Raw genomic sequence first — 24,078 nt, 5'->3', positions numbered from 1 at the left:
GCTTTCACCATTTTTGTGTGTATGGGCACTGTACCAATTACCTTTCCCTACCTGCACCATTTCCAGTGTTATCTGTTAATATGATGTGATGCTTGAATTTCTAGTGTTATCTTGCTGCAGAAATAATGCAGGCTTGTCACCATGTTATAGTTGATGATAGCGTAAACTGAAACCACTGAAGATAATTTTGATATTTGTTGTTCATTAAAAAAGTAAGAGAATGTTTAATGTGAAGTCATATTGGTTTCATCCTCAATTTTTAACTAAAAGGAGGTCAGCAGGTTTTTGCTATGTAATCTGAAGACAGCATGCTGTAGGAGTTAACACAGAGATTTCAGCTATGCCTGTCTTATCACTCTGTGGGAAGTTGTTTACCTGAAATTTTTTTTATCATTGGGAGATTATCATTGCTGGACAAGATCAGCTAGTCTGCATGCCCCCTGTTGTGATTAGCATGTCACTGTCTATTGACATTGTATATACAATGCTCATATAGTGTTGAGCAGCCTGCCTGATCTAATAGTATGGGCATCATAAATAGACTGTAAGGCAGATACCGTGAATCACATGTACCTGTGTGACTGGCGCCCTATGCAAGCCTTATTTGTGTATGTGTTTAATACCAGCAACCACCCCCTCCATGAAATGACAGATTGTGAGTGGTTGTTTCATCAGTATTTTGCCCCTTTGCTACCCCCCCCCGTTTATCATGGGGGGCTGCTGCATCCTGCTAGTGCATTGGTAATCTGACCTTGTGTTGGTAATGGCTGCTTCTCTTTCTGTAGGTTTCTATTGTATATATGGTGTGGGCGGCAGCAGCTTTTTCAGCTCTGTTGCATTGCTAAATCTAAAAAGCCTGATTGTGTCAAAACGGCTCCACCCAGTAATCTAAGTGATACATCTTTTGATTCAGTATCTCTTTTCCTACATTATGCTGCTCTCAGATGAGGTAGCAAAAACCTCCTGACCTATCACCTTAATGGAAAACTCTTGTTTTGCAGTGGTTTTATTATTTTATATTCTTATGTAGCACCAACATATTCTTCAGTACTTTACAACCTCGAGGGATCCATTCGCTATAATGAGGTAGCATATTTACTCTGGACTCCCTTTGGCCTGTGTCTAGCGGTGTCCTTTTCAGAAGTGCACAAAACTGGTCAACCGTGCTTTTGTACCGCCCCAGCAGCAGTCGAACCACTTGGATCCGGGTGTCGGTACTCGTGGCTCGAGGTTCTCCGGACCCCGGGGCTCAGGGCCACTCTAAAATATGATGGGGGGTTATTTACAGGGGATTAGATAGTTTGTGACGCCACCCGTGGTGTACGGTAATAGGGCGTACCGCTGCTGCCGTTGGGAGTACCCGGAGTGATGGAACGGGGGCAGCCAGATGACGTAACCCTCCATGGGTAGGGAAGGCCCCGGGTCTCTGGATGGTGGAATAGATTGCAGGGGAGCACAGGCCAGCTGGGAGCAGGGGGTGATCAGGTACTCTGAAGGAAAGCAGACGCTGACAACGTAGTAAACCAAGTCTCTGGGTGCCACTACCCTCTTGGGGGAGCTCATCCGGGTCACTCTAAAATGTCATGGGGAGTTATTTACAGGGGATTAGATAGTTTGTGACGCCACCCGTGGTGTGCGGTAATAGGGAGTACCGCTGCTGCCGTTGCTAGTACCCAGAGCAGGGGGTGATCAGGTACTCACTCGAAGGAAAGCAGACGCTGACAACGTAGTAAACAAAGTCTCTGGGTGCCACTGCCCTCTTGGGGGAGCTCGTCCGGGTTCCGTCCCCTGCAGCACTGCCTAATGGTCCGGAGCCTGCCTCCGTGCACAAGTTTTAGTAGTGTCCAAGTGGCCCGTAAGCTTGGAGCTGTCCGGGCTCCCGACTTTTTGGTGTGAAGGAGCTGTGCTCTCGGGCTCACGCTTGGGATTTCAGTGGGCTGCTTTGGTTGGAAAGCCCTATTTCCCTCATTGCGCTAGTACCCCGATCTCTGAGCTTCGTGGGGACAGTCCATAAAGGCCCTATCCTCCGCAGATTAATTGCCGGGTTGTTTGAAGCCTCTCTCCGACCTAGGGTTCAGTACCCCGATGTACTTTTGGTCCCAGACTGGCTATTGTACTCGAGCTGCTGACTGACCTCCAAGACTAGTCCAGGCACCCAGACCCAATACCCCACGACCAGGTCTCTGACTCCTCCGGGTGCAGACCACCGTCTGCAACCCAATCTTCTCCTTCCCGGGAGCCACACGCTCCCTCCTAGCTCCTCACTGATCGAGGGCTACCACTCAACTCACTTGTCACCTCTCACCTCCCTGCCTGACCCTAGGTGGGCGGCCCTATTCGAGCTTAGCAGCCCACTGGTGTGCCTGACAGGGTGTGGTGCGAGGTGTGATTGGGATTCTTGGATGCTGATGGAGGCAGTGCTGCAAATTGGGAACCCAGAACCAAGAGGGGTTGAGTCCTGCACTGGGAGATAAAGAGCATGCAATACCCTGTGACGACCTGACTAGTCCACGGGCGTCACACTTTTCTGTACCTCTGAAAACACTGACACCTTCAGATCATAGCCCAGAGAGAGTCCAAAGTACCTCCTTCCGACTCATTATAGGGAATTTCTGTCAGCCCCAAAATTCCCTATCAGTATGTCTTTTTTTGCGTTTTTAAAAAAAGAACTTCAAAACTTGTAATGTGACCACATCATATAAACACTAGGCCTTCATACACTTTACAGTAAAGTCAGTCAGTCGCTGATTTCTGCGCTGACCATCTGATGTACGTGGGTCATCACGATTTTCCCAGATGATGTCAGGGGAGAGAAGGATAGGGTATGTGTAATTTTAACACCAGATCCTATTGTTCTCCCTGGACATATGCTGCTGCTAGAGGGATCTGATGACAGCGCACTCACCTCTCCTTATTCAAAACACATGTTCACTTGGCCAAGTCAAGATCACTTGGGAGGGAACAAACCTTTAGCCGTCTGATGTTTACATCCTCCTTTAGGTTTGATTCGCACATGACAGAGTAGATCTGAAAAGAAGATAAAGTACTCATCCTTTCTTTTTTGTTTTACTCCTGTCTTTGCACCTAAAATTACAAGGGGAATCACCTGTTTTTTTTTTGCTATGTAATCTAAGAGAACCATAATGTAGGGGTCGAGACCCTGATGCCAGTGATGGGTCACTTACTGGGATGCTTGCTGTAGTTCTGAATTGTAATAAAATCACTGTTTTATCAACAGGAGATTATCACTAGAGAACTCTTTGTCTCCTGTCATATAGTCTTTCTGCTCTGTGTAACCCCTTCCCCACTACTGACTGGCAACTTTCTACCTATGCACAGTACACACAGAAAGCTGCCAATCAGTGGTGTGAGTTAGGTTATATAGAACTCAGCATTCAGAAAACTAGTAGATCTTCAGCAGATAAAACAGTCATTTTATCAAAACTACAGGAAGCAGCACCCACAAGTGATACATCGTTGGAATTAACGCTGCTCACAGATAGGGTAGCAAAAATTTGATGAGAGACTCTTTAAAGTGGACCCCAATATCCATGTAGAAGTAACCTAATCATCAGTATAGCAATGAGACCTGTGGTTTTTGCAGTGTGCCGGAGTGCAGATTACAAGTGAAGCGTACGGCTATTATTCTACGCTGACAAAAGCCTCTTTCTGCTCTGAGCCCACAGCGGTGTATGAGACGTCTGCAGAAGCCATTCCAGGTTTACTGCAGCATGATGCATCTACCAGAGGGGATATGAAATGCAGAATATTTAATGGATAACAGTTGTTAAGTGGCTTCATAAAACATTGCCTCATTCCCTCTGCCAATATACCTAGGTTTTAGTGACCTCTGTTTTATAGCATTGCTCTTGAAATGAGTTCTATTAACTGAGAACTGTCTTTCATGATTTCCTACGTAGGAAAAAATTCTTTTGTGGCTTCTTCAATTTATGCAAGAGCAAGGGATTTCTTTGGATGAAACTGACAAATGTGGGAACAGTGCAGTTAATATAGCATCTCAGAATGGCTATCTGGGCTGTGTGCAGGTAAGACGTATAACTAACACCACGTCCAGTTTGTCCTGTGATTGTGATATGCATGATATTTCTGAAATATTAAAGGGAATCTGTCAGCAGGATCTCACCCCCCAGACGATTTACATGCGCTTATAACTGTTTCAGACAAGTCGAGCCATACAGTTACAAGGCCAGTCCGTTCGCACTTTAATTGATATGCAAACAAGGCTGTAGTTCTGAAGCTTCTGTCACTCCAGCTCTATTCTCCGCCCAAAGCTACCACCTCCTGCTTAACTAGCAGCCTCTGTGTTGTGAGACTTGAGGCAAAAGTGCCATCAGTCAAGCAGGAGGAGGTATCTCTGAACAGGGAATAGAACTGTAGTGACAGAGGCTTCAGATCAAGAGCCCCATTTGCTTATCAATTCAAACAATGATTTCTAAGTAATAGAACCGTCTGGCCATGTAAAACGTATTGCTGGACTTGTCTTTGAAAGAGCTACATACGCATATAAATATTTTGGGATGTGAAATCATACTCACGATTCCTTTTAAAGGGGTTTTGTACCCCAAATGAGTGATGCTGAGATTACTAATTGTATGCACAATATCAACATAGCATCACCACTGCAGTCAAAGTATAGAGACTGGAGCAAGTGGTGGAGAGCCAACGCTGAAGTGGGAGGGAGTGAGTACAATCAATGTTATCTTACCAGTTTGCAGAAAAGCTCTTTAGGCATGTGGTAATGGGACACTTTAAGAGTATGGTCACATGATGGTCCTTCAATTAAAAATAAATTTTATTTTCGGTGGAATTCTGCTGACCCTTGGATTTCTGGTGCAACTTTGCAGTACAAATGCCATGGGTCTGCATGCAGATAAACTACACTGAGCATGGCTTCACCTTGTGAGGCTACATAGTTCAGTTCCTGAGGGAAATCCAAATGGAAACCACCTATGTAAGGGTACCGTGTCACTTTAGCGACGCCGCAGCGATCCCACCAGCGATCTGACCTGGTCAGGATCGCTGCTGCATCGCTACAGGGTCGCTGGTGAGCTGTCAAACAGACAGATCTCACCAGCAACCAGTGAACAGCCTCCAGCCAGCAGCGACGTGCAAGCGACGCTGCGGTTGCACGGAGCCAGCATCTGGAAGCTGCGGACACTGGTAACTAAGGTAAACATCGGGTATGGTTACCCGATGTTTACCTTAGTTACCAGCGCACACCGCTTAGCTTAGCGTGTGCAGGGAGCAGGAGCCGGCACTGGCAGCGTGAGAGCTGCGGAGGCTGGTAACGAAGGTAAATATCGGGTAACCACCTTGGTTACCCGATGTTTACCTTGGTTACAGCTTACCGCAGGCTGTCAGACGCCGGCTCCTGCTCCCTGCACATTCAGGATTGTTGCTCTCTTGCTGTCAGATACAGCGATGTGTACTTATCAGTGGGAGAGCAACAATAAAAAAACGAACCAGGGCTGTGTAACGAGCAGCGATCTCACAGCAGGGGCCAGATCGCTGCTCAGTGTCACACACAGCGAGATCGCTAATGAGGTCACTGCTGCGTTACAAAAGCCGTGACTTCAGCGATCTCAGTAGCGATCTCGCTGTGTGTGAAGTACCCCTAAGGGACATGTTAAAAACGCTTTTAAAATCTGTGGTGGAAAAATCTGCATCACTAGAAGCGCCACTCTTATTGAAAACTATTGGAGGCGTTTGGTGGGCTCCAAAACAGAAATAAAAAGGGTTGTTTCCTTAAGGTACCTGACCACAACATTTTAATTAATGGCATATCCTTATCCATCAATATCTGAATGGTGGGGGTGCGATACCTATCATCCCCGCAGATCAGCTGTTGCTGGAGCCAGCAGTGGCCAGATAATCTTGTATGCTTCCTGAACGCAACAGCTCCATCAAAGCTATCATGCCCATGGCCGAGTGCTACAGATCCTCCCATATTCATTGGCTGCAGACAGTAAAGAAATGACAAAACTACTATGTCGGCAGCATCTGAGAACTGATGGCCTTCCCTAGTAACAGCCGGGTGTCGAACCCCCAACGATCAGTTATTTATGGCCTATCCTAACTGTAAGATATCAATAAAAAAGGCAGTGGCCTTTATGGAAAGTACCCTTCTGTCTATCTCATTATGTCTCTAAGGGTCCGCACACATGGTGAGTAATACGGAGCGAGTGGAATGTGATAAAAAATTGCATTCCACTCAGATCAATATTACTCAATGGGGCAGCTCCCATGAGCAATTGTTTTCTCAGCCCTAATTTGACCGAGAAAACAGTCGCAGCATGCTGCGGGTGGAATGCGATCTTGTTCCACTCGCACCCATTCAAGTCTATGGGGCGAGAGAAATATCGCACTGCTCTCGCGTTACATCGGTGTAACGCAAGAGCAGTGCGATTCTCGCATCAGCCGGCAACGGAGGAGAGAGGGAGATAAATCCCTCCACTCTGCAGCGCCGGCCCTCCCCTCCGCAACTGTGGTCTGATCGCACGATCGGACCGCAGACGCATGACACTTGGCTCCCGCTGTGCTGCGAGTGTGAGCCGAGTATCATGTGAGGACTCGCACTAATCCCCGTGTGGCCTCAGCCTAATAAGTATGGCTATTGCATAAATGGGGTAATACACTGATGCATATTAAACATGGCCTTGGTACAACTGAATTTAATTCTCCTATTTTTATAACATCAGTCTCAGACGAAGAAAAACTGGGACAGGGAAGCTTAAGCCCAAAAGAGCAGCCGTTTATGGGTAGTATCGGAGGGTGGAGAGGAGCACCTACTAGATTTCCTTCGTCTCTTTTTTATAATTGAAAACATATCAAAAGCCGAAATCCTTTGAGTGTGTACCAAAGCCAATGCCAAAAGGTTGTCTGAATGTAATGAGTCAAGTTCTGGCAATGTCTAAAACATTAGCTGTCCTCTAAAATATACATTAATATAAAATGGAAGAGCCAGCATTTCAGATGCTTTATGTTTAGTGCCAAATATCATAAACTGATGTTTTTCCTGCAAAAATGGCTTAGATAGCAAATACTCTCTTTTGACAGCATAATTGTTCCTTTGGTTTTTTTTATATTTTTTTTTATTAGCTAATATATAGTGTTAGTGCCATGATGGGCTGTATGATTGAAGTGCCACATCTCTAACGAGGTGTGAATATTTCTTCACTTTTAGTCAATCCATGTGGTCAGAATGGAAAGATTTAAGATGGAAAGATCAAAGCTTTTAACACATGGATCCTGGAGTAGATGGCACTATTTAGTATATATGTATTTGGTAATAATATATCATGTTACAAAAAAAGCTAAATTGCTTTCAAAGTAAAAAAAAAATTATATATTGAAAGACAATGGTAACATGTTCATGTTATTTTTCAGACATTAGTTGAATATGGAGCAAATGTCACCATTCAGAATCACGCGGGAGAGAAACCATCTCAAAGTGCTGAGCATCACGGCCACAGCATGTGCTCCCGATACTTGGTGGTGGTGGAGACTTGCATGTCATTGGCATCACAAGTTGTCAAGCTGACCAAGCAACTTAAAGAGTAAGACAGGTTACAATTATAAGATGTTTCCATTCTCTGTTCTTTTAAAGGGAACCTGACAGCAGATTTGGCGACTTTAAGGCACGGCCACCACGACTAAGCTCTTATATACACCATTCCATAAAACTGTATGTATAACATAAAAACAGTTTTATAATACTCATCTAGGGGGTTGGTCCGGTCCGATGGGTGACTCTGCTCTCTGATCCGGCGCCTCCTCTCTCCGGTCTGGCACCTCCTCTCTCTGATCCGACGCCTCCTCTGTGCTACAATCTCCTCCTTCTTTCCAGTCCAGTTTGTAGAGAGCATCTACGTCATCCATGCTGCTGAGGGCAGATCAAAATACTGTAATGCGCAGGCACGAGGAAAGGTTAAAGACAGCATTCGAAAGAAAATACTTTGATCTGCCCTGAGTAAGGCAGATCAAAGTGCGCCTGCGCAAGATCTCCATGCTGGATAGTGTGCATGACGTAGGATGCATCATGGACACGGGCCTCAGAAGAAGGAGGACGGTGATCGCCACAAAGAGGAGGCATCGGACCAGAGAGATGAGGTGCCGAACCGGAGAGCAGCAACACCCATCGGACCTGACCGCCCCCTAGGTGAGTATTATAAAAGTGTTTTTTTACGTTCTACGCAGCGGCCTTGGCTTTTATATACAGTATTCTGAAATGCAGTATATAAGAGCTCAGTGGTGGTGGCCGCAGCTTATAGTCACCAAATCTGGTGACAGGTTCCCTTTAAGACAGGTCTAGATCTAGAGAACTCTTGGCTGTGGGAGGCCAGAGATCAACCATATGGAATAATAGCTAAGATTAGCCATGTCATATCTACTAGGCTCTAGTAGACTCAAAAATTTGGTGAATAAACCAATAGAAACTTTTATTAGCGTGACGTTTTAATTGTTTCGGCAGTAAACTATAAGGGCCTCATTCATTATTGGATTTTGCTCCTTTTTTGTCTAGTTTTATTGTTTTTGTCCTGTTATTTATTTCTGTCCAATTGTTCTTTTTATTTGCACCTTTATATATCCTATTTTATGTTTGCCTGTTTGTTGTTCTTTTTGTTGTTATTTTTTTATGTTTGTCATTGGGGGTTTAGTTTGTCTTTTCCAGAAGATTTTGACTAATTCATCAATTGCAACTTTTTAAAATGTCACAAAATGGGGCACAAATGTATTCCAATACCCACCTGCCCCAATCCCGGAGTGATTTTATGTAATCTATTTTGTCGCAAATTTTGTAATGTTTCACTTAAAAGTCAAAAATCAGTCATAGACAAAATAAAGAGAAAATTTTTTTTTCATGCAACAATCTTAAACCATGTGCATTATTTTGAAGAATTTGGTGCAAAAACAGTAACATATACTACAAGAAACAAACAAGTGACTTGAAACCCCCCCATATAATGCATGGTACCCCAAGCTTTTAAACTGTAAGCCCTAATAGGCAGGTTCTATAATCATGAATTTTCTTCTCTTTTTAGTTGTGTACTGTTTTCTATATTAACTACTTCCCCTGATTGTAAAGCACAGTGTATCTGGAGTATGGCCAGATTAAAGCATGTTGGCCTTTTTTGCCCAAATCATGCAGAAAATCAAGGTCTAAATGCTGTCATCCCTCACAACAAATTTCAGTTGTTTTTGGTGCACATACCAGTCTGATATGTCTTGAACGTGCCCTATTTGTATGCTCTGTAATTAGCAAACCACTCGTGTCTGAGCAGTTTCCCTTCATCAATATACTGTCAGCACTATATGTGCTGGAACTTCTAATTTCTCATCTTACAGCAGGCATTGCTACTGCCATTGGCTTCTCAAACTTGAAGAGGACCTATCACCTATCACCAAAATTCCACCTCTATAAAAAAAAGTATTTATTTTTAAAATACAGTATCTATCTATCTATCTAATACCCTTGGATTTAGTTGCGTGGCTTCTTAATGATACCTTTTGTACCATTCATGCGTCTAATGCGCATGTGCAGTTAGAGAGGCAGGAAGTGCAGTTCTCCCGGGGACGTTGCTTGACTTTATTAGAAGAGTTTTCCCTACCGGTCTGTAGCTTCCCCATCTATCATTCTCACTTTGATCACTGCTGTGATGGGAGAGAACAGTCTGAGCAGAGCAGTGTGATAGTGATAGACACTGATACCCTATGGAGAGACAGTGATAACTGTGGTCACAGTACTTACTGCAGATGGTGGGCAGTGGAGCGGTGGTGGAAGGAAGCCATGCCTCCGGTAGTAACATTCCCTCTATGTTCTCTCTGGTCTAAACAGTAAGCGCAGGATCTCACTGCTTAGTGCACAAAGTACATAGAGGCAATGCTATTGTATGTGCTGCTGGGGACATTGCTTCACTTTATTAGCAGACTTTCCCACTGTCTGCAGAAAGTACAGCAATCACAGTTTTACTGCAAATGACTTTACCTAGAGGTTTTTTTAATTATATTAATCCATCTCTGCTGCTAGACATGGATGACATTAGCTGATTGCATTTTTAAGTGATTTTCCGGGAGTTAGACAACATCATTTACAGACTACTTAGGCTACTTTCACACATCCGGCTTGAGCCCTGCGGCTCAATCCGGCTGTGCAAGCTATGCAACGGATGCGGTGAAAACACCGCATCCTTTGCATAAGTTTTTCCCATGCGGCCCGCCCGGTTTTTGCCGCTTGCGGCATGCTACTGAGCATGCGCAGTGGCAAAAACCGCATGCGGCGGCCGAATGCGGTATTTGCCGCATCGCGCCGCATCCGGCCGCCATAGGCATGCATTGAGAGATGCGCCGCATCGGCCGAATGCGGCGCGATGCGGGTTTTTTTGCCGCACGAAAAAACGTGCCAGGCAACGTTCCATCCGGCCGCCGCATCGGCTAAATCTGCCACATGCGGCAAAAACCGGATAGAACGCAAGGCCATGCGGCACAATGCGGCACTAATTAAAGTCTATGCAGGAAAATCGCAACCGGCAGCAAAAAAAAACGGTTGCGATTTTCCTGCAAAGTGCCGGATTGTGCCGCAGAAGAAAAACCGGAGGTGTGAAAGTACCCTTAGCAATTAGCTATCAAATCAGATCAAGTTGTTTGAAAGTACAGAATGACCATTTAGGTGATTTCACACTTTTATGTTGTAAAAGACCATTAAAATACAGTTTGCCATGTCCACCAATTTTGCCCTTAGTTTGCCTGATAACCCCTTCTTGACTATGTTACTTCAGATCCACATGAGTGGAGCAGGCTCAGGACTTGAGCCTGCACAATAGCTGGTAGATACTGGCTGTGTTACACTGCTGGCATCTGTCTGTAATTATAACAATTAAAGCTTGCTCCAATCGCTGCTGTTTAACCATTTAAAGCACCACTCCAGCGTTTTGGGTTTTTTTCAGCTTTGAAGTGGCACTTTAAATCTAAGCCTCCTGCCCGGTCATATACTCACCTTCCAGAGGCTACACTGTTTACCGACACTGCTCTGGTCCTGCGCCATTTTGTGACTGTAACTTCTGACTGTCTGGAAGTCAGAAGTTATGTCACTAACTCCCAATGCAACTCTGTGAGAGCCAGAACAAGGCAAGAACAAGGCTCTCATAGAGGTGCATTGAAGAGTGAGCTTCAGCCTCTCTCCTTGAAGCACTGGAGCGCACTGGCAAGTCACAAATCGCTGAGACTGACCAGAACGATAGAAAGTGAAGCCACCGGAAGGTGAGTATAAGTTCAGGTTCAGATTGGTCGTATAATATGGTTGATGATCACATCTAAATGCAATACATGAAGCTTTCACACTCCAGTCAGGAGGTCTGCAGCCAATGCATGCACTGCAATGTGCTCTTCGTTTGACTTATACGACCATCTGACCCTGGCCCAAAACAGGGGTCAGGGGACTTAGATTTAAAGCACCACTCTCCACTCCAGCACTGCAATAAAAAAATACTGAAGTGCTGCTTTAAATGTTGCAGACAATCCCATGCCCCTCCCCCACTGACACATTTGACAATGGGTTGACATTTGGTTTTCATGACAGTAAAGGGCTTGCATAATTCCCCCATGGCTGCCATCTTGGTCCTTTATTGTAGCCCAGCCTGTGGCAGAGCTTCATAGCAGGACCTCCTTTTCTCTATATACAGCAATACTGGTCTATTGCAGAATATAGAACAGTGATGTTTTTTAAAAATATAAAAATATACAATTTTGAATCACCACACCCCTCTTTAGAAATAAGGAAGTTAAAAAATATATATATTTGGTATCATGACATTCACAAAAGTCTAACCTCCCAAAATGTAAAATCAATCAACCTATTTCGAAAATGCACTGTTTTAACTCGGTTGCCAGTCCTATACCATTGTAAAAAGAATGCAATTAAAAGTGTATGTACACAAAAATTTGTATTGAGAAAAATGTTTACAAATGATCTAATTTTTTTATATTTGTTTGGTATCATTATAATTACAGGGACTTGTAATTTGTCTTCACAATGTATTCCATAAAAATTAGATAAAATATAAGGATTTCAGACCTGCTTTTTATTCACTATTTCACGTCATTTAGATTTTTTTTTTCTTGTTTTCTAATATTGTATGCTAAAACGAATGGTGTCTTACAATTCACCCTGCAATAAAACAAGCCCTCATATGGGTATGGGAGCATAAAAATAAAAATGTTATAACACTTGGGAGAAGGTGTGGAGAAAACAAAAGCGCAAAAAATGAAAATTGGCCGTAGTGGGTTATTCATGCTTTCTTGATAATTGCTTACATGGTATTCTATAGGGTAAATATTCGAGCGGTGTGGCAGAGCAGTAATTTACAGCCAGTTGTAATCTGAGATACATAAAACAGTTTGAAGTTAATAGGTTTCTTTAGAAGCTAGGAAGCTTTCCATAGAGTGAATGTGAAATATCGTTTACATAATAAATAATAAAGAGAACAAAGACATAATAACTACTTCACTACCTGGTCTGCCGTAGCCCATCTGTAATATTGTGCCCTATAGGTAAGAGAGATCTTGGCTGCAAAACCAGTAGAATTGTGGGGTTTCTCTTTAACTTACTGTATAAGCTCTACCTACATATCTACAATAAAAATTACAGACCTCTCCATTCTTTGTAGGTGGGAAAACTTGCAAAATGGGTAGTGTATTAAAGGAAATCTGTCACCAGGATTTTGCAATGTAAGCTGAGGACAGCATGCTGCAAGGGTTAAAAAAGAAAATACAACTGTGCTTCTCTTATCTGTGTGGGAGCTATTGTTTTGTCTAAGCTAAAGGGTTTATTTCTCTGTGATTAACATTGGTGTGACGCCTCACTTGTGCTGTGATTGATGCCTCACAGTCAATGCACAATCTCTATTGAGAATCTGGTGTGGGCGGGACAGCTCCCAGCTCTGCTACACTCAATTCTTGGATAAAAAGTCAGAACAGCTGCACACAGTGATCTAAGTTAAACATTGCTAGTTTCAGAATCTTTTTGCCTACAGTATGCTACTCTCAGATGAAGTAGCAAAAACCTGCTGACCAATTCCCTTTAAATACTTATTTTCCCCACTATATATATACAGTTAGGTCCAGAAATATTTGGACAGTGACACAATTTTCGCGAGTTGGGCTCTGCATGCCACCACATTGGATTTGAAATGAAACCTCTACAACAGAATTCAAGTGCAGATTGTAACGTTTAATTTGAAGGTTTGAACAAAAATATCTCATAGAAATTGTAGGAATTGTACACATTTCTTTACAAACACTCCACATTTTAGGAGGTCAAAAGTAATTGGACAAATAAACCAAACCCAAACAAAATATTTTTATTTTCAATATTTTGTTGCGAATCCTTTGGAGGCAATCACTGCCTTAAGTCTGGAACCCATGGACATCACCAAACACTGGGTTTCCTCCTTCTTAATGCTTTGCCAGGCCTTTACAGCCGCAGCCTTCAGGTCTTGCTTGTTTGTGGGTCTTTCCGTCTTAAGTCTGGATTTCAGCAAGTGAAATGCATGCTCAATTGGGTTAAGATCTGGTGATTGACTTGGCCATTGCAGAATGTTCCACCTTTTTGCACTCATGAACTCCTGGGTAGCTTTGGCTGTATGCTTGGGGTCATTGTCCATCTGTACTATGAAGCGCCGTCCGATCAACTTTGCGGCATTTGGCTGAATCTGGGCTGAAAGTATATCCCGGTACACTTCAGAATTCATCCGGCTACTCTTGTCTGCTGTTATGTCATCAATAAACACAAGTCACCCAGTGCCATTGAAAGCCATGCATGCCCATGCCATCACGTTGCCTCCACCATGTTTTACAGAGGATGTGGTGTGCCTTGGATCATGTGCCGTTCCCTTTCTTCTCCAAACTGTTTTCTTCCCATCATTCTGGTACAGGTTGATCTTTGTCTCACCTGTCCATAGAATACTTTTCCAGAACTGAGCTGGCTTCATGAGGTGTTTTTCAGCAAATTTAACTCTGGCCTGTCTATTTTTGGAATTGATGAATGGTTTGCATCTAGATGTGAACCCTTTGTATTTACTTTCATGGAGTCTTCTCTTTACTGTTGACTTAGAGACAGATACACCTACTTCACTGAGAGTATTCTGGACTTCAGTTGATGTTGTGAACGGGTTCTTCTTCACTAAAGAAGGTATGCGGCGATCATCCACCACTGTTGTCATCCGTGGACGCCCAGGCCTTTTTGAGTTCCCAAGCTCACCATTCAATTCCTTTTTTCTCAGAATGTACCCGACTGTTGATTTTGCTACTCCAAGCATGTCTGCTATCTCTCTGATGGATTTTTTCTTTTTTTTCAGCCTCAGGATGTTCTGCTTCACCTCAATTGAGAGTTCCTTAGACCGCATGTTGTCTGGTCACAGCAACAGCTTCCAAATGCAAAACCACACACCTGTAATCAACCCCAGACCTTGTAACTACTTCATTGATTACAGGTTAACGAGGGAGACGCCTTCAGAGTTAATTGCAGCCCTTAGAGTCCCTTGTCCAATTACTTTTGGTCCCTTGAAAAAGAGGAGGCTATGCATTACAGAGCTATGATTCCTAAACCCTTTCTCCGATTTGGATGTGAAAACTCTCATATTGCAGCTGGGAGTGTGAACTTTCAGCCCATATTATATATATAATTGTATTTCTGAACATGTTTTTGTAAACCGCTAAAATAACAAAACTTGTGTCACTGTCCAAATATTTCTGGACCTAACTGTATATATATATAGAGAGAGAGAGAGATGAGTGATATGATTCTTTTGTGCTTAATCGTCACCTGTGCCCAGGAGCCTGAAGTCCAGTTGCCATTACAGCTTCTCTTTTCATCGGGCATATATTATTGGTGGTATGATTACAAACAGCATGGTGTTTACAAGAACCAATACTGTCTCTTCTTTACAGGCAAACAACAGAGCGGATCACTTTACAGACCCATCTCCAACAGCTATTGGAAGCCCAGAGGTCCCTGCCAACATCCCCCAGGTACTAGAATGCCAAATTCAAGCTGTCATTTTCACTTTGAATCAGTCATCACTACTATTTGGAGGATCCATTGTGGTTTCTGTTTGTTTTCCAGTGTTTTTGGTTAAAAAATTACAAAAATGTTATCATACTGCACCATAGTCTGCTTGGATCATCTGAGTCTATGTGGATCAATTGGGAAACAAACCCATCACAATGGTCATGACTGTTATAAACAGACGCCATGATGGTGTCATGAATATGGCTTTGATCTGTATGTATGAATACTTAGTACTATACTCATTTATATTTTTGGATATAGTTATCAATTCTTTGGCTCCTTGAGTTAAAGTGTATGTATTTTATGGGCTGTGATTAATAGATGAGGCCTCAAACACTATATACTCAAAGATTGATCTGTGCTTAGTTTTATTTTTACCTCATTCACAAAGTCTTGCGCATTATGTGTACATTATCACAGGCTAGAATTTCATATCTTGAAATTCACTTACGGTTCTTGTAATACATGGACTATTTGTGTAAGGTATTCATGCAGGAGAAGCCTTACCATCATAGCACACCATTATGATGTGATGGTGATCAGCTAAGGACCTCATCATCCAACATGCTACAGTGTAATATAATCAGTAAGCTACAGAACAGATCTGTGCTTGATGGATAGAAATTTCCTACCACAAAGCAAGCTATAGGTTTAGGGAAAACCCATTAACAGAATGTAACCTGAGGACATAAGCTTTGCAACAAGGTGGCAAAGTTTCAACGTTTGAAAGAATTTTCTAATTCCAGCATAATGGCGTATTCTTTACAGAGCAGAAATCAGGTTAATGGACATATAAAAAAATAAATTAAAGCATAGTCCAGTAAAAAAAAAAATCCCATATCCATCCTCACCCCCATTTTATTGTCTATCACATTGTGGACGTCTGTTATATAAAGAACACTTACAGGCAGTTAAACCTCTCTGTTCTTCAGTCTCCATCTTGATTCCAAATGTGCATTTTACTTCTTTATGCTCTGCTATATATTCCATGATACATCAGCACATCATGACATGGGTAGCCAGTGCCAGTAATTACTCTACCTCCTGCAGCATGAATTTCATTATCACTCATCTCAATTCTCCAAAATAAACTAATAGATTATACAAATATGCAGTCATACAAGCTGATCTGTAATCTCCTACATTATAACTGTGACAGGAGCTGTCTAGTCACCATCAGCAACTGTGATAAGCGTTTTGGTTACCCCATATGGAGAACTTCAGTGCTACAATCCATGCAATTTCATCATATAGAAACTTGTGGTGACTGACACTGTGGCCCTTTTCAGAGAATTTAATGGCATATAATTCAAGGAGGGTCACCATGAGGTATATCTGAGGACGAGGGATCTCTGAATTGTGAGATAGAAATGAATACCTAAGGAAGATAAAACAATCTGAGATATATACATTAGGCCACTAATGACTGATATTTTTGTTTTTGTAATCACTGGAATGCTACTTTAGTTATCATATATTTACATTCGTAAATAATATTTAGCATATATTTATCGTAATAGGTTTTCACCATTCCTGTTCTCGCTAGTAAAACTGCTATTTCAAGAGTCTTAGGGGTACTTTGCACACTACGACATCGCAAGCCGATGCTTGCGATGCCGAGCGCAATAGGCCCCGCCCCCATCACAGCTGCGATATCTTGGTGATAGCTGCCGTAGCAAACATTATCACTACGGCAGCTTCACATGCACTCACCTGCCCTGCGATGTCGCTCTGGCCGGCGACCGGCCTCCTTATTAAGGGGGCGGGTCGTGCGACGTCATAGCGACGTCACACGGCAGGCGGCCAATAGAAGCGGAAGGGCGGAGATGAGCGGGACGTAAATATCCCGCCCACCTCCTTCCTTCCGCATAGCTGGCGTGAGCCACAGGACGCAGGTAGGAGATGTTCCTCGCTCCTGCGGCTTCACACACAGCGATGTGTGATGCCGCTGGAACGAGGAACAACATCGTAACATCGGTCATTTCTAAATTATGGAAATGAGCGACGCTACACCAATGATACGATTACGATGATTTTGCGCTCGTTAATCGTATAAAAAAGGCTTTACACACTACGATGTCGCCTGCGACGCCGGATGTTCGTCACTTTCAATTTGACCCCACCGACATCGCACCTGCGATGTCGTAGTGTGCAAAGTGCCCCTTACAGTATCTTAATCCCTTATCATGACATGGTGTCAAACCTGTCATCTGCTCATTAATTACCTAAATCAGCTCCACATTTTAATAACAATTTACATTTCACAGATAGATATGAACATTAGATGTAACTTTTAAAAGCTGTGTATTTTAAGTTACATGTAGATTGTATGTCTACAGTGGAAATGGTTGTTCTATGTAGACAATCACTTCTCTAATGAGGATCTTTTGGTGATCAGATCGCAGAAGGTCTGCCAACTGAAATTTGAGAAAGCTGTAGATGGCTGATGACGGAGAAATGTGGTATTATTTGCCATTCATTCCATAATCTAATAAAAAGTCAGCTCATTGAGGTATGGGCAAGCCTCAGGACCTGAGTGTAAATTTTAACTTCTGTCCCCATATTTTGGATGTTCAATGTGTTGTTGTTATATGCACCTCCTCCCCTCCTATAGCTATGCCTATCATAGATAGAAGCTGGGGAGCTGGAATTCCCTGCAAGCTATGTTATGTCTTGGTTCTGGTTGTGTAGGAGAATTTATTATAACAGATATATATTATATAATGCTTAAAAATCCCCTATAATATTAGGCCCTGGTTCATCAAGTTTGGTGTTTTGCAAAGCCTTAATGTACAGTATGCCGGATTAAGATAAGCCAAATTAATTTACAGGTGTACGCCTGTTAATACATTTGGTGCATCTCCCTGCGCCAACCCAAGAATTGTACTGCAGTACAAGACTGAAGTCCTTCTTTTTTTAATTTACGCCACTTTCTATGCCATAAATTATCATGAATTTGCTGGCCTCACTCAACCAAGCCCCCTCAAATCGGAGCTTCTGCTACTTTTAAAAAAAATTGCTGGAGTTTGTCAAGACAGGTGTATAAATTACAAAAGTCGCCAAATGTTTTGCAACTTTGGGTTCGCGCTAAAAGTTTGCAACATTTCACACAAAATACTGGTGAAAACTATTTGATGATTCAGGGCCTTAGTGGTATGGCTTTGTTTTTCAGAATGAATGTTCTTTGCATTCATTACATTCTCTTTTCACAGTTGTCCATCGTCCCCTGCTTCAGGCAGTCTCCCACGGAAGTCACTTGAATTAGATGATGTTGCACAGAAAAACAAACTAAATGGCGTACACGACAGCTCTCAGTCACTAAATACATCTGCTCCCAGCAGACTCAGGTGTAGAGCACTTGATGAAGAGTCTGATAAGATTTTGCGGCAGTTATTAGGAAAAGACCTGGCAGACAATGTTACTAGTCCTGAAAAATTATCACTGGAGTTCCAGGATGGGACATCATCCAGGAGTGGTAAACGGATCCCACTGGAGAAGAGAGAGTTTAAGCTTGCTCGATTACGGCAACTTATGCAAAGGTCTCTCAGCGAGTCTGATACAGACTCTAATAACTCAGAGGATCAAAAGCATACTCCTATTAAAAAAGCTGATAAGCCAAGGCCACAGCCTATAGTAGAAAATGTGGAGAATTCTGAAGCTCTTCAGCTGATGATAAAAAAACATACACAGTCAAACACTGCAGGACGACGGTTTGTTTTAGGGCTAAAGTCTAAATCTGTGGATGGCCATAGTCCATCGCCAACATCTGAAAGTAGTGATCCAGACTACGAACCTCAGTACCAAACGGGGAGCATACCTCAATCTTCAGGTTCCACAGACTCAATTTCATCTTCAGCACAAAAAACAACAAGTCCTAAAAGTGCTTTAAAATCTCCATCTTCAAAACGCAGGACTTCCCAAAATCTGAAACTCAGAGTAACTTTTGAGGACCCTATTGTTCAAGTGGAACAGACTGAAGTAAATCCCAATGAAGTTAAGGAGAAAGATGGCGGAAAGACACAAAAGTCTCAATCTAATGGAGAAAATGGGGAGCAGCATAAAAAACCGTTTGGTGCTTTTCGATCAATAATGGAGACTTTTAGTGGAAATCAAAACAACAATAATAATACTCATTCGGCAAATCCTGTGAAAACATCATCGTCATCATCTTCACTGTCATTTTCCTCATTAGGCAGGAAGGCAGGAGATACAAAGGCGTCACCTTCAAGCAATACAAAAGGGAAAAGCAAACATGTAAGTAAGAACAATGTAAAATAAGTGACTGTTTTATCAAAGTATTTGTATATTAACTATTTTCTATATTGGAATTTTGTTTTCCCAGAACTTAGTAAATTGAGCAATAAACAATTTATAGCTCAATTATCGCATTAGCTGAACATCTCAGTGATACGATGAGTCAGTAGTGCTAGCACAGGAACCATGGTACTTTCCCCACTCTTCAAGGACCATTCCCATCTTGTGATATCATGGCATTGCTAGAATATTCCATACCTTATGATCAGTGGGGTCTGACAGTTTGGACCCCTATCAGTCCTAAGAATAAAGGAACTGTATGACTAGTTGAGCATGACTTCACCTGCACTGTTTTCCTTGCACATGAGTACACTGGCTCCAGAAGTTGTCTCGAAGGGGACACATCGCTTAAAAATCACTATAACCTTTCTTTCTCAGGATAGAAGAGAATCCCAGTGGTTGGAGCCCCCTGATCACAAAGTGGTGGTATATATTAGCAATCACATTACAAGACTTCACCTTCAAAAAGCCACTTGGACTCTTCCTTGTCATACCTGACTTCCTCGATATGTCTAGGATTTTCTTTACATCATGCGTACCTGGCCATATTTGAAGTAAATTATTACAGGGTCATGTTAGGTCTTCTCTTAATTCATAGGATATTGACAGTAATATAAAAGGGTAAACACATGATTCTTTACAAGTGGTCATGGTACAGGTGGGTTTCAGGGCAACCGGTCATGTCCAAAAATGCTATTTACCTGCGTATATGGGGTAATCTGATCGTAAATAGTTTGAATCCTTATTAGAGAAAATTAACTTATATCCTTACATGTAGCTGCTATCTTCAAGTGATTGGAGTGGGGAAGAGAGCAGTTGCAGTCCCTGCTCACTATTCAGTGAGCGCGCTGTAATCACTCCCTGACACTATGATTGACAGCCCACTCTGCACACGTAATCTGCGGTGCAGGCTGGTATTCATATCTATACTTATTATGACTATTATAGCGTATACCACTTGATATCTTTGATACATTATTGTTAGAGATGAGCAGACCCATGGAAGTTCAGTGGGTTTTCCTTTTTGTTTCTTTTTGCACACACTACATTCGATCACGCTATTGTTACCCCCAGTGCAATTAATTCAGAGATTGCAAGTGGCTCGCACTGGGCTGAGCACCGAGCATACCCGGGCACAGCGATGCCCACTTGAGTGGTCAGTATAGGTAAAGCACTCGAAATCCAACCCCGAATAGGTTCGCTCATCTCTATTATCACTTGCAGTTGTTTTTGGATCCAATATAAATCTCACCATTTGTCCTTATTTTTGTTTGAGGGCGGGGACATTTCTACTGTACATCTGAAGTGGTTTTAATTGTGTTTTGTCCTTATCTGTATGCACTGCAGTATAGTATGTATTTATTTGCTCATTATTCAGTTTCTCCCTCTTTTATACCTTCATGATTTGGCCTTTTTCAGACACCGCTCCAGGGATTATTTCTGATATTGCAGCTCAGTCAGAGTTAATAAGTAGGAGTGATCAGTGAGACTGCGCACAGTGCTTGTGTCATATTGTCGCCAAGAAATGTGAAAGGGCTGCTCATTACTCCTATTAATGTGGTTCCTAAATTCTTCCCAGCCTTTGGACTTTCTTGGCTATCTTGTAGATATTCAGTATTGCACAGGTAGCACAAGTGGAAACCAAAAACAAGGACATCTTCTCAGTGCATCTGTAAGATGTCAGTGGTAAACGTATGATTATCTCTCTAAGTTTAGGTCATATACGTTGATATATGCTTATATAAACAGCTTTATTCTGACTTCCATGTTCTATAACTGTATATGAGCATGCTGCACGATGCATGTACTGACCTGTATATTGAACTTTCCCAGGAGCCTTGCACCTGCTCTGCAAAACTGTCCTCTAGGGCATTGCTTGAGGACCTCCTTCCTAATCATGCATGGTATGTGGTGGTGGTGTTGATTCAACAGGTTTATTTCTTTCCTCTTCTTTTTTTTCCCGCTCATTGCATTCTTTTCTTTAGTAGAGATGTAAATTAACTTAGTAGGTTTTATCAAGCTCTATCACTTCAATTAACATCTAATGCACTATCCTGCTGACAGCTCAAGCGATGCATTTTTGGCTGTACTGGTAAGCCTCATATAAATAGAGAGCACTTCTCGTAAATCCATCTTGCCGCATGCTACATCTTGGCATTGCATGTAGTCTCTGCTGAGCAGGAGTCATTTAACAGATGATGTGTATGGAAACCACATTTCCTGTCATGTGTGGGAAAGTCACCTCCAAAATGTTCAATCCTGTACAAACTGAGCCCAGAAAATCATCTTTTTTTCTCCTTAAATTCTGTTTACATTTACGGTGTGTCAGCGGTGAATTTATAATCTCCTACAAGATGGGAAGGAAGGTGTTACATTCTTTGCTTTAACGCAGTACACATTTCATAGTCCTCTGCACTGCGAAATCTAGATTTATGGAGGGAAAGCTGCTGAGGTGATGACAATGCCGGTCCTACACCTATATTTACAGATCAGTCGTGGAATGGCCCTATGTGATTTATTATCTGGATCTATGGATAGAAAATATCGCTGTCAGTGAGTGAGTGCTGCCCACCCAGATATGTATGTATGACGTGATGGAATTGCCCTCACAGTGATTGCAAGCACAGTTGTATCAGAAAATAGGCCAAGCTTTCTCCATCATATATTATAGTTGATAAGTAGTTTGATCTCTCAGATCTAATGTTTGCCAAAAAACTACACCATTGTGCCAACTACCTAGGGAGCAATGTTTCCGTGCTGCCGTAGACATAGTTTTTGTTTTTCCTGTGGTACACCCATAAAAAGTGATGGTGATCCCATAAATGACATATATCACCTGTCTACAAGATTGGTGATAGATCTGTGATCCTTGAGAATCTTCTCGCTTGGATCCCAACTAGTCGAGAGAACAGAAGTCCTATAGTCTGCTGTGTAAATCAGGCATCAGTAAGCTTTTGTATCTACTGCTCCATTACATGTTTGTAGAAGTTATAGACAGGTAATAGATTATTCCCAACATTTAAATGTCTCACCTATCCAAGGGGGTTATCACCTATTCCTCGTATTCCGGGAACAAGACTCTGAAATGTCCCATGGAAATAGGAGTGGTGACCATACATTCATTCTCTATGGAACTGACGGAGATCACCAAGCACTGTACTTGGCTATGTCCTTTGTGATTTATTATCTAGTTCTACATATAAAGATGACTAGCCACTACACCATTCTTACAGGATAGTTAAGAGTGGACCCCTACCAATCTGATCTCCCATATTGTCACCTTTTCAGTGGGAAAATTTAAAATGTTGGAAATAACACTTTAATTTACCAGTGGCTGCACATGCTCATTAGTGATTCATTTATTAAGAGGACCCCTGTTCTCAGGATAAGTGAGGGTCCCAGTAGATTGACCCAGAACATTTATTGCCTACCATGCGGTGATAAATGGGACAACCCTTTTATATGCAAAAAATTATAATTCTCACTCGAAGTTTCTTACTTACTTTTCTGATGATTATACAACATGCTCTTGTGTTCGTCTAGTAGGAAGCTCACTTCTAGTAAAAGAAGAAACTGTAATGAAATCCCACCATTCTTCTTTGGGTTCAAATGCAGCATGAGCATGGATTGCCTGGCTTAAAGGGAACCTGTCAGTCCATTCATGTTACCAAAGCCAAGGGCAGCATGAATCATACTCTGGCTGCAGGGTTGCTGCCAGGTAAGTTTTCCTCTCAAACTGTCCAGGAGTTTAGAAAAAACAGATTTTGAAGGGTTGGCCAAGGACTTAAGGAAGATATGAGACTATTCTGGTGTGGCCACTGGTCGCCTTGTCTCCTCACTGCTCTAGTTTATTGACAGGTCTTTCTCTATGTACGTACACACATGCCAATCAACTGTAGCAAGATGGGAGGGTGGAATCCATACTGGGGCCCCACCTGAGTAGACTCGTTGCCCCCTTTAGATCTTAGCTAGCTCTCCAAACTGTTTTGGTTTTTTTTGTTTGTTTGTTTTGTAAATGCCGGATAGTCTTAGATAAAGACATACCTTGCTGCAGCCAATCTCTGATTCATGCTTCCCGTGGTTTGGGCAGCATGAATCGATTGAAATTCCCTTTAAGTGATTGCTAAAAGACATGATCATTATCAAGGATGCTGGCGGTACTTTACTATGACTAAATAGTTAAAAGTTCACTTCTGAAGACCAAAAAATTGTTGTATTGGACAAATGTAATATTTTAATTCCAGACATGTTGTGTTAGGATTCGTGGTGTTGGGAGGTCGCACTTGCGTAATAATTTAAACATAATTACCGTTTGGCAGCGCTATTTTGGTAATGTAAACCTTTTGGTTTTGCTATTTTCAGATATTTACTCTGGTCCTTATTTTTTTCCATGAGCTTTGCTGAGCCTGTTAATGTTTATTTTAATTAAAGCAAGTGGATTTCATTAAATTCTGCATTTTTATTAAATCCATGAATTACACAAGTAAAGCTCAGTGCAGAACATCTAATCACTATAACTGAGACATTCACATGCAGTATACAGGCATGTGTTAGACGGATAGAAAGGAGATGTGCACGCAGCTGTGTTATGGATCTATACCCTAGGTTTTGTTATGAGCCCTCTTAGGCTAAGTTCACACACTGCGTTTTTATGATGCTGCGTTTTTGTGCGTTTTGTG

The 24,078-nt window shown here is 42.2% G+C and overlaps 1 protein-coding gene across 2 annotated transcripts in view; it reads left to right on the top strand.

Annotated features, from left to right (window-relative positions):
• The window catches only part of SNCAIP (synuclein alpha interacting protein), a 305,302-nt gene that overhangs the window by 260,882 nt on the left and 20,342 nt on the right, over positions 1 to 24,078 (top strand). Inside the window, exons 8-12 of one of the 2 annotated variants that reach the window (XM_075324945.1) lie at positions 3,921 to 4,046; positions 7,408 to 7,577; positions 14,965 to 15,045; positions 18,298 to 19,339; positions 21,233 to 21,303. In XM_075324945.1, the coding sequence (XP_075181060.1) occupies positions 3,921 to 4,046; positions 7,408 to 7,577; positions 14,965 to 15,045; positions 18,298 to 19,339; positions 21,233 to 21,303 (1,490 nt within the window). The remainder of the gene's footprint in view (positions 1 to 3,920; positions 4,047 to 7,407; positions 7,578 to 14,964; positions 15,046 to 18,297; positions 19,340 to 21,232; positions 21,304 to 24,078) is intronic. The other variant, XM_075324952.1, reaches the window with a different exon arrangement.

Source organism: Anomaloglossus baeobatrachus, chromosome 1 (genome assembly GCF_048569485.1).
Source record: "Anomaloglossus baeobatrachus isolate aAnoBae1 chromosome 1, aAnoBae1.hap1, whole genome shotgun sequence".
Classification (NCBI taxonomy): Eukaryota; Metazoa; Chordata; class Amphibia; order Anura; family Aromobatidae; genus Anomaloglossus; species Anomaloglossus baeobatrachus.
This window is presented reverse-complemented; position numbering and strand designations above follow the sequence as displayed.